At 33.9% G+C, this 17,827-nt stretch overlaps 1 protein-coding gene across 4 annotated transcripts; it reads left to right on the top strand.

Annotated features, from left to right (window-relative positions):
* Window positions 1-1,303: 1,303 nt before the first annotated feature.
* Window positions 1,304-16,063, top strand: LOC11431309 (DNA polymerase zeta catalytic subunit). Of its 4 annotated transcripts, XM_013595034.3 has the most exons (24): window positions 1,307-1,516; window positions 1,619-1,701; window positions 2,102-2,159; window positions 2,286-2,335; window positions 2,427-2,539; window positions 2,709-2,751; window positions 2,906-2,974; window positions 3,536-3,649; window positions 3,773-3,944; window positions 4,041-4,132; window positions 4,226-4,404; window positions 4,488-4,635; window positions 5,085-6,720; window positions 7,288-7,509; window positions 8,189-8,532; window positions 9,467-9,609; window positions 9,773-10,364; window positions 11,205-11,351; window positions 11,765-12,040; window positions 12,135-12,242; window positions 12,836-13,041; window positions 13,637-13,940; window positions 14,338-14,949; window positions 15,362-16,063. In XM_013595034.3, exons 1-24 carry the CDS (start codon window positions 1,405-1,407, stop codon window positions 15,533-15,535), a joined length of 5,997 nt encoding a protein of 1,998 aa, XP_013450488.2. In that variant the 5' UTR covers window positions 1,307-1,404; the 3' UTR covers window positions 15,536-16,063. The 4 variants fall into 4 exon arrangements, with proteins under 4 accessions (XP_024626938.1, XP_024626937.1, XP_013450488.2 ...); XM_024771170.2 differs by lacking the exons at window positions 14,338-14,949; window positions 15,362-16,063 and having other exon boundaries at window positions 1,304-1,516; window positions 13,594-13,720; XM_024771169.2 differs by lacking the exons at window positions 14,338-14,949; window positions 15,362-16,063 and having other exon boundaries at window positions 1,304-1,516; window positions 13,588-13,715.
* Window positions 16,064-17,827: the final 1,764 nt, after the last annotated feature.

Raw genomic sequence — 17,827 nt, 5'->3', positions numbered from 1 at the left:
TTTCACACTTCTCAATTATTTAAACCACTATATTATATTTTCTAAATATTCATACTACTCATTCAAAAAATTACAATGGATCCCACTAAATCCACAATAATCAATCACAATCCAACAAGTATGTGTGTTATTTGTGATTTATATATATTTTTTATTCTAACACAAACATAAATTTAAACCATGGTAGTCCTGTTGAGGAACGATAACAAAATTAAAGTTGTTTTTCAAAGCCAAATACCATATCTTTCTAGGCAATTTAAATGATTCAATTAAATTTATTTCATTTTTCAATACTTTTGTTTGGGTGGAGTAATAAAAAAATTTCAATGTCATCGTTTTTCGGGGACTTTTATAAATTTTAATTTTTTTGGGCCACATTTGAAAATAGATATTAGGAGTCAATTTGTAAATTTTATAAATTCAGAGGGGTCAATTTATAATTTTTTGGAGTCAAATTAAAAATTTTGAAAAAATTGAGGACCAAAATGCAAAATTTAAAAGATTATAACAATGAAGAATTTTAAAATTCTTACCTTTTAGATGCTATTTGAAATTCTTTTTTTTTTTTTTTTTTTTTTTATAAAAACCAAACGATATTCATTCATTCTAATTGATAGAGTACATCAGGTACAAAAATCGTTAAAAACATAAAGGGTGAATCTGCAACAAACTCACAACACCCTAGTTAATAGCATATAACGGCAAAATGCCTATAAATAATATGATAAAATCTAAGTCACCGAAATATCCATGCTTCCGGATCTGCAACGCTGATGCCCAAATCATTGATTGAATTTGTAGTTGACTGATGTCGATATTTCAATAGGAACTAAACGAACACCACGACAAGACGTGAAATCAAACGCCGCAGAAGACGACGAACAACACAATGTCGCACCTAGACGACAAACTCACAAAAGGAAAAACTTGATACATGTGGAAACCACTTATTTAGAATGAAAGAAAGGGGAAAAATGATGTAAGAGGTTATTCTAGGTAAAAAACAAAATTTACAATAGTTGCTTAAAAATGTTGCCAATGAAATTTTCTATTACTCCATCCAAACAATAATATTTAGAAATGAAGGTAATTTAATTGAATAATTTGAATTGCATAAAATTCTAAATTCTTCAAAATTTCTCAACTATCCCGTCTAAACACACTCTAAAACAACATATTTCTTATAATCTAAGAATTAAATTGAAGTTTGTCAAAAAAGAAAAGAATTATATTAAGGAGAGTAATATTGCTGTTTTAAAAGGAAGGAGGTATGTGCAGAAAAAGAAAGTGTAGTTAGCAACTTAGCATAGCACCGCACCGAAAGCGTACGAGAGAAGCTTTTGTAGTTAAGAGTTGAATTTGTTCTTCCAACTACCTAGCGCCAAAACTACCACCATTTTCAAAATGTCAGATTCAGAGTCAAATTCAGATGTTTTCAGTGTTCGAATTGTCTCCGTAGACCATTACATGGCATCGCCAATCCCATCCATCGATATCTCTCACAGCACCTTCCATCGTATGTTTCACACTAAACCCTAATTCTTTACACTAAACTCTCCATTTTGCGTTTACAATATTCACAACCCTAACTATTTTTTTTTTATTCATACTAACTCAGGTGGAAAAGTGAACGAAGTTCCTGTAATTAGAGTTTATGGTTCTACTCCTGCTGGCCAGAAAACTTGCCTGCACATTCATGGAGTAAGTTTCCATTTCAATTTTTGTTATATTTAACAATTTTTGCTTTTTAACTGTTTGGATAGTTAGTTATTATGTCATTTTCTATTACCGGTGTCAACGTGTCATTGTTCATGTCCCTGCTTCATTTATGCTTTGTATTTACTTAAATCTTATTTACCACTTGTTGCCAGTGCTAGCAATTTTGTAATCATAAACAAGATTTTAAGTTGTTGTCACTATGGCGTCTAAATGTTTTTTTAGAACGTTGTAATCTTGATAAAACCTCTGTCGTAAATGCAACTAGATAGTTTCAGCTTTTTATTTTTTATTTTTTTTATGATATACAAAGTAGTTACTATTTTATTATCTTTCATATTGTATTATGCTCCAATTTTAATTGTTCGTCTATTATTCTTTGTAGGCTTTGCCTTATTTATATGTGTCGTGTTCAGATATACCACTCCAACTAGACCAAGAAGGTAACATCAAGTCATATGTCATGGTCCCCGATTTTGTTCAGTATTCTATATTTATACTTGAAATTTATGTCAAATTCCGGTTTAGTTACTCATTGCATAGAAGATTTTTTTCTTGATGTTATACAGGTGATGCATACACCTACATGGTAGCTTCTTCTCTCGAGAAAGCCTTGAAGGTATCTTTGGATGAGTTAGAAAGGGTTTTGTGCATTATTAGATAAACTTTCTTATATTAAAGATGTGATGCCAAGTTTTGATTTCTTACAGCTTAAAGGCAGTGCTGATTCATCGAGACAACATGTACATGGCTGCAGCCTTGTCCGAGCAAAGAAATTTTATGGCTATTGCTCATTTGAAGAGTTTTTTGTAAAGATTTACCTGTATCCAGATGTTGTATACAATTTTTTATTCTTTTTTGCCATATGTTTTCACATGCACAGTTGCACATCCTGCACAAGCCACTTGTATGTATTAGCTATGATGATAGCATGTCTAAATTATTGGACAACTTCTTACCGAAAAAGGGTAAGCCTTGACTGGTTCATATAGATATTATCCTCAAGATGTCTCTCGTGCAGCAAATCTTCTCTTGGTAATAACTCATGTAGCATGCTGCTTGTAACTCGTCATCATTTTGTTCTGAATACTTCAAATTTTGTTGATTATTAGAAAATCTATTTTGAAACTAGTACATCTTCGTTTGATGTTACAGAGAATAAGCTTTCATCATGTCATTTGCTTTTCAGGCTGGTGCTGTTCTTAATAAAAGTTTACAGCCTCACGAATCACATATTCCCTTTATTCTTCAGTTTCTGGTATGTACTCTCATTCGAGGACTTGGTATAACTGAAACTTATTATAGCTTATGTGCAACGAAACATGATATACAATTTTCTGTTTAAATTAGTCATTGTTCTTTACATGGCATTATCGACACCCTGAATTTTACTCATCTGGCTGCATTCAGCCACTAAATTTGTTCAATCAAATTTTATGTTTTCTTTTACCCTATTATTTCTATGATTGGGATTGTCCTGGATGGGTTTGGAACATCCAGATACTGTCTTGATTGGGTGATATGTTATTTGTGAATTGTGATACATTTAAGTTACCACTGTCTTGTGATTTTCTGCTCATTTTACTCTGCACTTTCTGTTAATTAAAAATTTCTGTCAACTGTACATGTTCAGTGTCCTTTTCCCCCGGTAATGTTAAATAAATTTTGTGCCGTAGTTGCTGTCTTCTTTAATTGTGAAAACGCACTGTGTATGTCGACCAGTGTTCTTTCATTTGATTGCCTGAGTGAAAAAATCTTCAGCACATGTTTGCTTAGTTATGTCTAGTGCCGGTCAATAGACTTTGTTTTGTTATGTTAGGTTGATTACAACTTGTATGGCATGGGTCATTTACATCTATCAAAGATGAGGTTTCGCCATCCCATGCCGGATTCTATTCACAAGAAGTCAGACATCAATAGCCAGCACAGAAAGGTAAATTGACTTGCATGTTTTCCAAGTTAAACATCTCTCTAACTTTGTTTTTATGTTTGACTACCATAATGTTACTGTTTGACAATATGTTCCCTATATTTGATGTCATAATCTTTTCATTAGGCAGATCCAGGTGCTGAGGCATGTTTAGAGTCAAAAATATGGATGTCTTCCACGATCTCATTCGACTGGATGTGGTCACTCCCTAGTGAATCTGGTGGTTCATCAAATGACAACACTCACAGTCCTAAGCGTCAAAGCATCTGTGAGCTTGAAGGAGATATTTCTGTAGATGGTTTGTCTAGTTTCATGGCCATACTGACACACAGATACAAATAATGGTCTCTTGTGCTACTATTATTCTTCTGATTATGATATGTCTGTTTTGCAGAGATTCTTAATCAGCAGTTTAAAATGTTTTCATCTCTCTCACAAACAAGCTCAAATGTCAACATGGTTCAGTCACTTGTATCAATATGGGAGGTAACCCTGTTAATTTGTTTTTCTATGTCTATTTTACATGTTATGTTGTCAATGTCTGAGTTTTTCTAAATTAGTTGTTCCACAATGTTTCAGGAACAGCGAAAACGGTCGGGGATTCACGAGGCTACGATGCTTTCTGATTCTGGTAAACCACTACCAGAAGATGTCATGAAACTTCTCTCTTCTGGTCTTGACTTTGAGAAAAAACTTATTCAATTGTGCAGTGAATCCGACACCACTTTATCTTGCACTCCTTTTGAGAAGGAACTCAGGTACATGTACAGCCAATGCTGGTGGAAAATTTATTATATCTTATCTTACATATGAAGACCCAACAAGCCTTGAAATGTTGCAGAGAAACAGACATAATAGGCTCAGCATCGCCACCAGCTTCATTGTGTGAAAATGCCAAATTGCTTGAGGAAGGGACCGACACAAGTCTCAAGTTGTTGAAAATTGGTCAAATGCAATCAGCTGAAAAGATTGAAATGTTGGACATAAAGGCAATAGCTTTTTCCAGTATTTTTCTTCTATGTATATCAACACACTTTCGTTATAATTCTTACCTTTTTTTTAACTCGATAACCTTCTTCAGGAGTAGGGCAGTATTAGTTTGTAGCGTTTATTTTATAGACGGTGAGTGTGTTTTCTTCTTATTATGCATACCCACTTTATATGTTATTCACATAATAACAGAAGTATTCAAATACATACCTTAATACCGTAGACTCTTCCTTCCACCCCTTCACAAAAATGTCTTACCATATGATCAGTTGCTCTCTATCTAGTCCGGATTCAGATGAAAGGTCTATCTGGAACAATATTGTGAATTTTTCCATAGGGTTTAGAATTTAGATTAATCAATTCATGACACTATTAATCTTCGATATTCTTTTACGCAATTTGGTCTATTGAAGTTTTATCGTTCATTTCTATATTTAATGTTTTCTAGGATGCTGATATGGAAGCACAAAATCTTCTTAAGTGGCTTGCAACTTCTCAAGCTGCAGAGGATATAAACTCTGATGATGAACTTGCTTGTGAAACAATCTTGAGTCCCTTGCCACCTGCTGCAACAATTGATAAGATGCTGGAGAAAGCAAATATGGCTTATGAGAGTGAGTCCCAGCAGGAGTGTCAAGATATTCTAGATTCAATTGATGATATGCTTGCGTTAGACCTGCCAAAAAAAAAGCCTTCTCGTTCCTTTGATCACAATTGTCCTATTGAAGCTTCATCCGACAATATGATACCTCAAGTTGATGGTTCTAACGATGATGAATTCTCAAGTCCATGTGCTAGTTTGGCTGAAATCTCTTCTGCAGTTGAGATAAACAGTGAATACAAAAGAGCTTCTGAGAACCACTTACTGCACAATACTGACACAAGTACAGTCAATACAGATAAAAGAAATAGACAATGGGGGTCTTTGCCTTTTTCCATGACCGGGAAGGTTAATAATGATGGAGAGCATGCTACCTCACAAGTGGCTCATCTGTTTGAACGAGAAACCGAGGATTCTTCTCTGTCAGATTACTTAACCAGGAATGAGATTAAAAATAATAAATATATTAAAAGAAATGTTGGAGAAGGTGCCTCAGATTCAAAAGAAGTGCATAGTTTGGTTAACTGCTCGTTAAGGGACTTGATGAGGAGAAAGCGATCCTATCGAGTTGAACATGATGAACGAGAATCTGGAACTGCAAAGAAGCTTAATTTGGACAGGCATGGGGGGACAAAAACGTGCCTTTGGCCAAAACTTGAATTGGAAACAATGCAAACCGATGAAGTAGAAAAAGAACTCCAAAAAAATTCTGATCATGAAGTGAGAAGTCGTGATAATTTAGTGTGTCGGAAACAGTCATTTCCATCTGACAGTGACAGTTTTTTGAATATATCTAAAGATGAATGTTTAGTTCAACATGAAAGGCATTATCTAGAAGCAGGTATGGTGTTGAAGAACTCTGCAAATCAAAGTTCTTCTTCAATGCATGAAAGGCCGGTCCTGCTTGAAACTTCACATTTGGCTGATTCCATAGACAAATCTGTGGCTTGCAGGGAGAAAAACACCAAGGATAGAACAACTTATGAAAAACATGCAGCTTCTGATGCCTATACCCCAAATCCTTCTTTAGACACTCATTTGAGAACTGACGATGATCATAAAGTCAGAGCTCCTGAGAGGTGTCAGGAAACTGATTCTGTTGCTTCAGGTAGTAGACAAAACTCATTAGTCGATGACGAAGTGTCGGGCAAAAGTAAGTGCATTGATAAAACTTCTAGTGGTAGCATATTTTTTGTGCAGCATGATCAGATGAAGTCTTACGAGCATGCTGTGGGAAAAAGTGCTGCAAGTGATACAAGAGTATTGCTCACTGATAAGGTTGATAATCAAAAGCTGGATAAAAATTTGCTGTGTAAGACTGTTGGCTCAGAACCCATTGTTGATGACCTGAAGAGTAATCACATGAAATTAACTAAAGTGGTCATAGGCAATAGCTCTTTGGTTGACAAGAATCTTAAAAGTCATTTGTCCTTGCCAACCTTCCCGAATAATTTACATTTGGATGAGGATGATGAAATGCCAGGTTTAAACTATACCTTCTTTAACTCTCCACACCTCCTTTTTGTAAATTTGCCTTTCTGTTTGTTCTAGGTTGAAATTTGAATGGATTTTGGATATGTTTTTCATTAGAGACATTTTGGTGAATATATGATTCACTCTAGTGCTTTTTTAAACAAAAGTGCCTCTTTTGTGCTAACTTATGTATTAATTAGCTGTCAGTCAGCCTTTATTACTATTTTTTAGGATATAAAACTTGCTATTCTGTGGAATAGCCAGTATACAGAAGTTTAAAGGAAACAAAGATTATGTTTTTGCATTGTTTTTCCTGGAAGACACATGGGTCTGGCATGAAAGGGGCTTAGATGCGTGACAATGAATTTTGCTAACTTGATTTAACCAGGAAGTAAGGCATTTTGTGAAATTATGAAATTCCTTAACTTGATGTTATATGTTGTGTAACTTGATGTTATATGTTATAGTAGGATAAGACTTGGTTATTTTAGCTTGTTACGTCTTCTTCCATATCCTCTAGTCTGATCTTACTGGATTTTGATGAAACTTCTCATGTGCTTGTGTTTAATTCTTGAAGGCAACGCTCTGGATGTATTTCTTCCTATTTCTGCAAGGAATTCCCAGAAACAGAAAAAACCTTGGAACAAGTGTGTTACTATTGAAACCCCCAGATCCTCTGGGACAAAAGGCGTTTCCACTTACTATCAAAATGATGGCTCTCACCTATACCTATTAACACCTAATATTTTGCCTCCTTCTGCCGGTTCTGTGCAAAGATGGCTATTTTGTGATGAGAGAGGTATATATACACTATAACATATATGCATTTGATAGCTGATCAGTGATTTGTTTTTACCCATTTCACTTACTCTAGGAAATTCACTAAAGAAATAAAAACAAATTAGTCTTCATATTTCAAGGGTAGGGTATTTTTTTTAGAAGACTGATTTGAAAATTTGAATTGGTCTATAAATGGTTCATTGGCACAGTTTCTAGCAAAATGTTGATTTTTGTTTAGGCAGTTTTTTTTTTTTTTTTTTTTAATATATATAAAAAAATGGGGGAAGGGGGAAGTTTTTATTAATTAAAGAGCACTAATGACCATTTTACAACTGTCCTCGAGGGGAATTGAACCCAGTACCTTGAGATGAGAAGGCTAAACTCTTACCACTGACCTTGCACCTTAAGTGTGAGATAGACCCAAATGTGAACAATGGTATTTATGTCTAGTTCAGACACTGCTCTGAATTTTGGTAATCAAAGTGAGCTTGTTTTACAAGGTTTTATTTGTACAGACTACAGAGTAACATAATAACTTAATATGATAACAAATAACGATACATCACAGAACTAAAGTCTGTAACAACAGGACTAGCAGAAATATACCTACATGTCTAATGATTATGAGAAGGTAATACCTGAATCCGGTTATACTAATTGTCTCTATCCTGGGTATACTCGTGATCAAATGCATCAAGAACCTGATGCGGAGGACCAGGATGTACCTAAATGCACGTCTGGGCCTCTTAGGCATACTCCTGATCAAATGCGTCAAGAACCTGGTGCAAAGGACAAGGACATATCTAAATGCGCCTCTGGACCTACTCTTAGGCCTGAGCTGCATCAAGATACAGAGAAGAAGCTTCCATGCATTAACGAAGGACAAACAGAAAGAATAAAAGCACATATGGATCACTCTCAAGATATTTCTCAGATATCAGGCCCTGGTGAGAAATCAAGTTTTACCCCTCTAAGTCAAATTGGATTTCAGGATCCGGCAAGTGCTGGCCATGGACAACAATTGGCATTACTTAGTATAGAGGTATTGGACATAGTATTGTCATAATTTTTCTTCTATTTTATTTACAGAAAATACGTGACAACGTCTTCTAGATTTCTTTTATGCCTCTGAGATTTCCATATCTGGTTCTGATTTGAAGACCTTATTTTAGGTATATAACAACTTTTTCCTAGCATTTTGTAAGAATTTGATTCTTAATATTGGGTGACAGTCACACTCTCTCTCTTTCACTCACATACAGAAAAAAAAAACATCAATCCCCATTATCAGTCGTGCTTTGAAAGTGATGCTGTTGATAACTCAATAGCTAACTGCACTGTTGATTTATTCTTTGGTTAATGCTTTCTTTTATATTAGTTATTAGCCTGCGTCATATGTATATGCCCGCGTCATTACTCTTTTGGTGTGTTCCTTTTTATGGGGTGGTTTTTAAGGGGTTTTTGTTCGAGCCGGTGTTTATGTGGCAACCGATTTCCCCTTGTATGTATTTTTTTTCTCCACCCGAGCTTGTTAGTGCTTCTTGCACGGGCTTGTTGGTTAATAATATTTTGCCGATTCAAAAAAAGAAGAAGTTATTAGCCTGTTTTTATTGTTGTTAGATGCTCTGTGGCGATCCATGATCATGCTTCTTTTGTTGTCAAATTAGTGTGTTGTAGTTATAGTTCTCCAATTCCAGATTCTTATACATTATTTTTGAATGATATTTATCAAAACCCAAAGATACTAATCACTGTTACCTTCTGAGACCTGTTCTTGCAACAAGTGATCAATATCATATTTGTTCTAGGAACTGGGGCATGCTTTTATTGCTTTTTAGTGAAGATTACATGTTTACTTGTTTTATGTTTTAATTATATCTTAAAACTTTAAATAAGTTTCTTTTGTTGTCTTTTTTAGTTGACATTTCTATAGTCTTGGCATTCATGTCAGTCTGACTTGATTGCAACATTGGTAGGTGCTTGCAGAATCTAGAGGAGACCTTTTACCTGATCCTCAATTTGATGCCGTAAATATTGTAGCTCTTGGTTTTCAGAAAGATTGTGATGCTACTGTTGAAGTTCTAGTTCTTTTGCATAGTAAATTTGTACCTTGTCAGAGGTATGGTAATGTCTCCTTATGTCATCCGTTACTCATTTTCTTTCTTAATTGGTTTTCATTGGTGGAAAATTTTATCCACCGGTGAAATATACGCTGCATTTCTTACATGCTCATCTTATGCTTTCAAAATTGCTATTCATGCTTAATCTTGATTGCTTTGCAGAAGTCTTGATGGTCTATCAGACTGCAAAGTACTGAACTTCACTGATGAAAAGCACTTGCTTAAAGAATTTACAAAGATTGTGTCTTCATCTGACCCAGATATATTGATGGGTTGGGAAATTCAAGGGAGTTCTCTTGGTTTTCTAGCAGAAAGGGCTTCACATCTTGGTTTTGGATTACTTAATGATTTGTCTCGCACTCCATCTAATTCTTGGATTAATTCTCAAGACATCAAAACATCTGAGAAAAGTATCTTGGAACCGGACATCCCAGATACTACCAGTCTAGATTGTTGTGCACGAGAAAGTTCAATAATTGAGGATGAGTGGGGACGGACACATGCTAGTGGAGTTCATGTAGGTGGAAGAATTGTCCTTAACTTATGGAGATTGATTCGTGGAGAAGTTAAGCTGAATTTGTATTCAGTTGAAGCTGTTGCTGAAGCTGTATTGAGGCGGAAAGTTCCTTCACTTAACCACAATGTGCTGACAAAGTGGTTTTCAAGGGGTCCAGGGCAAGCAAGATATCAGTGTATCAAATATATTGTGGATAGAGCAAAGCTGAACCTGGAGATATTAAACCAACTTGATATGGTACAGTAGCATTACAAGTTTATTGCCAATAGACGTATATTTGCTGCTTGTTTTGGCTATGCTACAAGCAGAGTCTATTTTTTAGGCTTGTTTGGGTGCATTGAAATCTCAAAACTCATTTACAATTGCTTTTGAATTTTTTCATGAGTTATTTTAAGCTTGTTTCTTTGAAGTTAATGGATGATAATTCAACAATAACACCAATTAAGACTTCCCCACTAGGCGGGTTGGTTGCATAGATCAATCAACACTATAATGCTTGTGATGTATTAAGTCTAAAGATAAACCACTTGGCTCTAAATCTCTCTTTATAGTTTGTCCTATAGTTATTTTTCTTTTGGATTTCCCACTACCTTTAACTGTTGTTGGACTATTTACCATTTGGCCAAAACATTCATTACTAATACCTACTCCCTCCATTTTTTATCTTTTGATGTTTTAGCTCTTGGCACAAATCTTAAGGAGTAATTAAAGTATATAAATATTTGTATGTTTTGGACTAAAATGTCATTATAATTAAATTCACATGTGATAAGCCAAATGTCACAACTTCTTTAATAGTTTTATCGTGTGTTTTTTCAAAAAGGGTAAACTTGGGAAAAAAATATTAACCATACTAAAACATCAAGTATTTTGGAATATAGTTGAAGTTCTAAAACATCAAAAGAAAAATAAACGGAGGGAGTAGGTCTTAGTAGTGATATGCTACTGTATTTTTGTGGATTCCTTAATTAGCTTTATTCTAATGTTTTGGGTCCAAAAGTAAGTTACATTTACACCTCTTTCTTATTCACTGAATTTTTAGGCTATTTTTATTTCTTATTTATTTTTATTCTGCAGGTGAATCGAACATCAGAACTTGCTCGCGTCTTTGGAATAGACTTCTTTTCTGTTCTTTCTCGAGGCTCACAATACCGTGTTGAATCCATGTTTTTGAGGTTGGCCCACACACAAAACTACGTTGCTATCTCGCCTGGAAATCAACAGGTCCTCTCAAAATTCTCACATCCTCCTCTTCTTTTATCGGTGGAAAACTACAATGTTTGTTATCCATCATACCAAGCATAATAAAATTGCATACCATAATGGTATTTTGGATGCGTAGACAACAATGAGTTTTACTACTACTAAATACGTGTATCCTGTTGTGCACCCACCTTTCTAGGAAGAATTCATTTATGATACGCACTTTTGTAGTTCTCACAGTATCAAATTATTTAAATCACCAAGTTTTTCCTTAGTCAAGTTATCGGTATTATTGTTTGGGCATCGAAACTGACTTTTCCTCTCCCTTATTGATGATTGCTGTTTTTTTTGTCATTCTGGTTCTTCTTATAAGTCTATTTAATGTTGTTTTATTCACCTATACCCAAGGGCTGAGCAAATCATCATTGTTGTAGGTTGCTTCTCAACCTGCCATGGAATGCCTTCCCCTAGTAATGGAACCAGAGTCAGGATTTTATTCAGATCCTGTTGTTGTACTTGACTTCCAATCTTTATATCCGTCAATGATAATTGCATACAACCTTTGCTTTTGCACATGTCTTGGCAAAGTTGTGCCATCAAAGACTAATACACTTGGGGTTAGTCCATTTGTACCGGAGCAACATATTCTTCAGGATTTAAAAGATCAAATCTTGCTCACTCCAAATGGTGTTATGTTTGTACCTTCCAAGGTGATTCAGTCAATTCTTTTTTCCTATTGAGCTGTCATGATATGTGGATAGGATGAATTAACTTTAATCTGTACTGTACAATGCTATCATACAGATTCGAAGAGGTGTACTTCCCCGTCTATTGGAAGAAATTTTATCAACTAGAATAATGGTAAAACAAGCAATGAAAAAGTTGTCTCCTTCAGAGCAAGTCCTTCAGCGGGTATGCATGTGATTTGGAATTAAATATCTTTAAGTCACACCTAGTATGTTTATTAAATACTACTAGTATAATAGTAAAGAATTGTTGTCTTTTTCACTCTTATTAAGAAAAGTAGTAGTGTAGTTAATGTGTCAATTTTATGTATGAAGGTACCCAAAATACCCTCTGTATATATGTGTAGTAAATTTTGACTTTTCATATTCCAAGGCACTTAGTGGTATTAATTAGGGGTTTATTTGGAAAAGAAGCAATGAATGTATCTAGTAATTTGAAAAGTGGCTTATATTTAGGGACAAATTTTTAGTCAAATAAGTGTTTATATTTAAGGACGGTGGGAGTAATAAATTTACGGAATCTTCATTGTTAAAGTCTCATTTTTCTTTTATAATATTTTTTGTCAATGCTTACATAAAAATAATTTTATGATTCTTTTCTGTCTGGAGGATTTTCTGAACTGAATACATGCTGAAGGTTTTTACCTTCAGGTGTTGCTGCTTTTCATGGACTCGATTGCATCTGCCATGTTCAGTGTAGGATTAGATTTTTCGAATGCATGTAAACAATTTTACCAAATAGTGCAATTTTCTTTTCAGATATTTAATGCAAGACAGCTTGCTTTGAAGCTCATATCAAATGTAACATACGGTTATACTGCTGCTGGATTTAGTGGTCGCATGCCCTGTGCAGAACTTGCAGACAGCATTGTTCAATGTGGACGCTGTACACTGGAAAAGGCTATATCTTTTGTAAATCTACATGAAAAGTGGAATGCTAAAGTTATTTATGGAGATACTGATAGGTAACACTAACCTCTCTTCTATAGAAAGTAATTTTTCTCCTGAACAGAAGTATGCATGCATACAAGGAATTAAGAAACATGATAGAAGTTATGGTCAAGACTTTCTGTCAGGAACTCTTCCCTAGCATTCTCAATTTATATATTGGTGTTCTAATTCTAACACAGGACATTCTTGGCATTTTTATGCTCATGGGTTTTTAACAGTGGTTTTAGGTCAAACTTGCTAAGTAATTGTGTTGCTCTTTTGACCCTTTTTTTTTTCTTTCTTTCTCTTAACCGTTGTTTTGTCTGCGCTTGTGAACTTTTTCGTTTTCACTACTAAATTAATTATTCTTAAATCTAAAAGAATAAAAATACAACATAGTTATCCTAAAATAATTGATAAAATCCCCCAAAGACATTCGATCACCTTAAAATAATTAGTAAAATCCTCATTGAAGTGTTTATGCTTACAGCTGACTTGGATATTGTAACAATTGAATGATGGCCATTGTTGTATCATCTTTGCAATTGTTATTATTACATCACAAGTAATGTTTGCTAAAGTGACAGGTATTAAAAGGATAAATTAGTAAAGTGGGTGTATTTGCTGCAGTATGTTTGTCCTTCTTAAAGGACGCACTGCCAAAGAGGCCTTCCAAATTGGTAGTGAGATTGCTTCTGCTATCACTGCTATGAATCCTAGTCCTGTCACCTTGAAGATGGAGAAAGTTTATCACCCATGTTTCCTCATTACTAAAAAGCGATATGTTGGCTACAGTTATGAGAACCCCAATCAAATTGAACCTGTTTTTGATGCCAAAGGTATTGAAACAGTACGCAGGGACACATGTGAAGCAGTTGCAAAGATAATGGAGCAGTCTTTGAGACTTTTTTTTGAGCACCAGAGTTTATTGGAGGTACACTTGCTTGCATGTTGCATCTTTCATGTATAATGTAATATTTTAAAAATGATTTATGATATCTTTGATGATATATAAGCTAATGCATGTTTTGTTACTGTTGAGGTATATCTCTGATTTACTTTCCTTTATCTTGTGGATACTTTTTTTTGCATAATTGATCACTTGGATGTTGTATTCATGCATCTTTATCAAGTATAAAGCCCATCTAATGAATCCTCCGCACCAATTTTTCCCCTTTTAGTTTCTCTCCTTGTTGAAGCAACTTTTTTTGCAAGAAAAAAAAAACGAAGAAACACCAGAATTCCAACTGCTTATTCTGGATACTTTATCTGATAAACAACAATATTAGTTTAACTTGAATTCACTCGTATCTCTTATTTGCTGCATGCAGGTGAAGACTTATTTGCAGCGTCAATGGAAGAGGATTCTTTCAGGCAGAGTTTCCCTCAAGGATTTTATCTTTGCAAAGGAGGTTCGCTTGGGTACCTACAGTGCAAGGATCTCGTCACTTCCTCCTGCTGCAATTGTGGCAACGAAGGCTATGAGGGTTGATCGTAGGGCTGAACCACGTTATGCAGAGAGAATACCTTATGTTGTAATCCATGGAGAGCCTGGAGCCCGCCTAGTTGATATGGTTGTGGATCCATTGGAAGTTTTGGCAATTGATTCACCATTCAGAATAAATGATTTATATTACATTAATAAACAAATAATACCGGCTTTACAGCGAGTATTTGGGCTTGTTGGTGCTGACCTGAACCAGTGGTTTGCAGAGATGCCTCGTCCTGTAAGAGAAGCTTCTGTAAAGCATGCATTCACTCCAAACTTCCAACGGACCAGAATTGATTATTACTATCTCTCAAAACATTGTGTACTCTGTGGTGGGTTGGTCCAGGCATCAGCCCGTTTATGCAGTCAATGTTCTGAAAATGAGGTGGCTGCTGCAACAGCAGTGATTGGTAAAACTGCAAAGTTGGAGCAAGAGATGCAACACCTTGTATCTGTAAGTATATTTTTATGTTTTTCATCAATTGTGATCAATGTTTATAAGAAAATGATAGGCTGTTGCATACTGTTATTAGTATGTAACTCTAAAACATGGGAATTCCAAAATTCATGCTGTAGCTGTATCTGTATTCATGGGTAAGTATGAGTACGTAACTAAAATTGTTTTTTGTAATTCTAATCTGATTTATGTAGTAAATTATATATAAAAATTTCCAAAAATTCCTCCTAATTTTTTATGTTAAATGATAGTTTCTGTTATGCAGATATCCTCTGTCTCAAGTTTTAATGATGGTTTCTGTTTTTTCAATTATCTGCCTTGTTTGTTTCCCTAAAAAACCTTAGGTTTATCGCTTTGGGATGTTTCCTTTTTGTTCTGGTAATAGTTAATGGGTTTTTCCCTCTCGCAGATATGTCAACATTGTGGAGGCGGCGATAGGCTTCTCGAAAGTGGTGTGAAGTGCACTTCGATTTCGTGCCTGGTGTTTTATGAGAGGCGAAAAGTTCAGAAAGAGCTACTAGCAGCCACCCATGTTGCTGCAGATAAAGGCTTCTATCCAAGATGCACGGTAGAATGGTTTTGAAAGCATTTTCTTGTTTGCTTAGTAAAATATTTTAGTAAGTTAGATGTACAGATAGCTGCGAATGGTCTTTTCACCCCTTATTTTTCTGTTTGGAGGATAGACAAAAATTCCCTTCTCTTTTCTTTTCCCCCTCTCTAACCTCAGTTTTTCATATTGTAAACTTAAAGTTTACTGTATACAAATTTTAAAATTAAAATGTGTATGTCTCAAATCTGAAGTTTATGCTATACATTTGTATGTTGTTAACTTCATATTTATGATACACATTTTTAATAAAGGGTGACACTCCTAATTGCTGGGAGACATTTAACAATTCCCAGTATTTGTAGTTTGTACACAGTGGTACTGTAAAATTCATAGCTTCTGGGATTGGGCTGGTGGAATTAGGTATGGATGTATGAGGTTCCATGTCCAAACTCATTGTCACCATTACAAAATCTTGTATAGCTGTAATCCAAAATTAATTGTTTTAGATGTAATGTGATTCTGAGTTTTTGTAACACTATTGCAATTGCAGTTGTGATATTATTTTCGTTATTGTTCAAAAATTACATTGTGGGAGTATATTATTTTTGGGTTGAAATTTGATATTGGATGTTATGATGTGGAAGATTTGAAAGGTGATACATGGAAAAAAAGTCTCCATCTTAAGAGCTTACATACCTATACCTGTAACCATCTTTGGAAAAACCCTTTTAAAAATAGGGTCTTGTTAACGAGTGCCCCAAACACTCTTTAAGAATTCTAAAATAAGTCAAATATTTCGATTTTCGACGCATTGATTACATATATTTTCATGATAAATTACCATTTAAAGGCCTTAACTAGAGTCCGGGGGCAGTGGTTAACATTTTCCTTAAATATATAATTTATTTATTTTATTATAATTTTATGTCTTTATTTAATTTAAATAATTGAATTTAGGATATGTTTTAAATTTTTTTAAAATTTTTATATAAATAATTTGGAGATTATTCTCGACTTTCAAGAAAATCGCATATCACGGTTGAAAAAACTTTCAAGTTGAAAATACACTATAAACTATGTTTCTCTCTCTTCTATTAAAAGTGGTTTTCTTTAAAAGTTAATTAAAATAGCTATTTTTTTTTTCAACATACAGTAGATCATTTTTTTAACAATACGATTTAAATTTTAACTTAAACATCAAAAATAAATTTTAAAATTTAAAACAAACGGCTCCATAATTCTAACTTCAAATTTAAATTAATTCTAATATAAGTTAAATCAACTCATATTTTCCCTTAAAATTATTAATTTTAATATAAGTTAAATCAACTCATATTTTCCCTTAAAAAGATCAACTCATATGTCAATATTAACAAATCAAATATAAATCAATTTTAATTTCAATTTCAATTAGTGTATAGAGATTAAAAAAAAACAATACAATATGGACATTAATTTTTGCTATGATTGAAGTTAGCTCTATCTTCATTTGAAAAAACAGACAATGGGCACGTCAGTCCATACATGCACGTTAATATTTAGTATAATGATAACGATTAATCAAATTCATTATATAGTTTATCTTAAAACAAATATTTATATGGAGATGAGAACATGGTGACTATGACCGGAATAGAGACGATAAGCAAGAAATGGATCAATTCTAAAGATGTAATTTGATGAGAACATCAACAGTAACATTAAGTGAAGATGTGAAATAGATGAGCAAGATAGAGATCAATTTTAAATATGTGATTTGTTGGGGATCAATTCAAAATTTATAAAAAAAAAAAAATGTATTTATAAATTTTGAATTGATCGCCAACAGATCGAATCTTTAGAATTTTTTTTTTTGAAAGAAGATCAAATCTTTAGAATTGATCTCTTTCTTGCTCATCTATGTCACATATTTACTTAATGTTATTGTATAATCAATCATAACTATTTGGTAAAAATAAAAAGATAAAAAAAAAAAATCACTCATAAATAAAAAAATCTATAATCGGCACAAAGGAAAAGTAAATACAATCAATTGTTTTTATGGTATGAACCGGATTACAAAGATTAATCTCTTTAAATAAAACTACAAAGATTAATCATTCAAGTTGGGTAGTACCAACCACATTGGATGTCAAATCGTTTTTTCAATTCTCGAAACTGAATTCAAACCACTACCTTTGTTTAAACGAAAGAGATCATTTATCATCTTATTTAATTGTTCATAGGTAATATAGTAATTTAATGCAAGGTCTTGTTAATAAGTGTTCTTAGGGCATTTGTTAAAGATGCAAAAATGGAAATAATTGGTAAATTTTAAGTATAAAA

Source organism: Medicago truncatula, chromosome 7 (genome assembly GCF_003473485.1).
Source record: "Medicago truncatula cultivar Jemalong A17 chromosome 7, MtrunA17r5.0-ANR, whole genome shotgun sequence".
Classification (NCBI taxonomy): Eukaryota; Viridiplantae; Streptophyta; class Magnoliopsida; order Fabales; family Fabaceae; genus Medicago; species Medicago truncatula.
The sequence above is the reverse complement of the archived record's forward strand: the minus strand, read 5'-3'. Positions and strand labels throughout refer to the sequence as shown.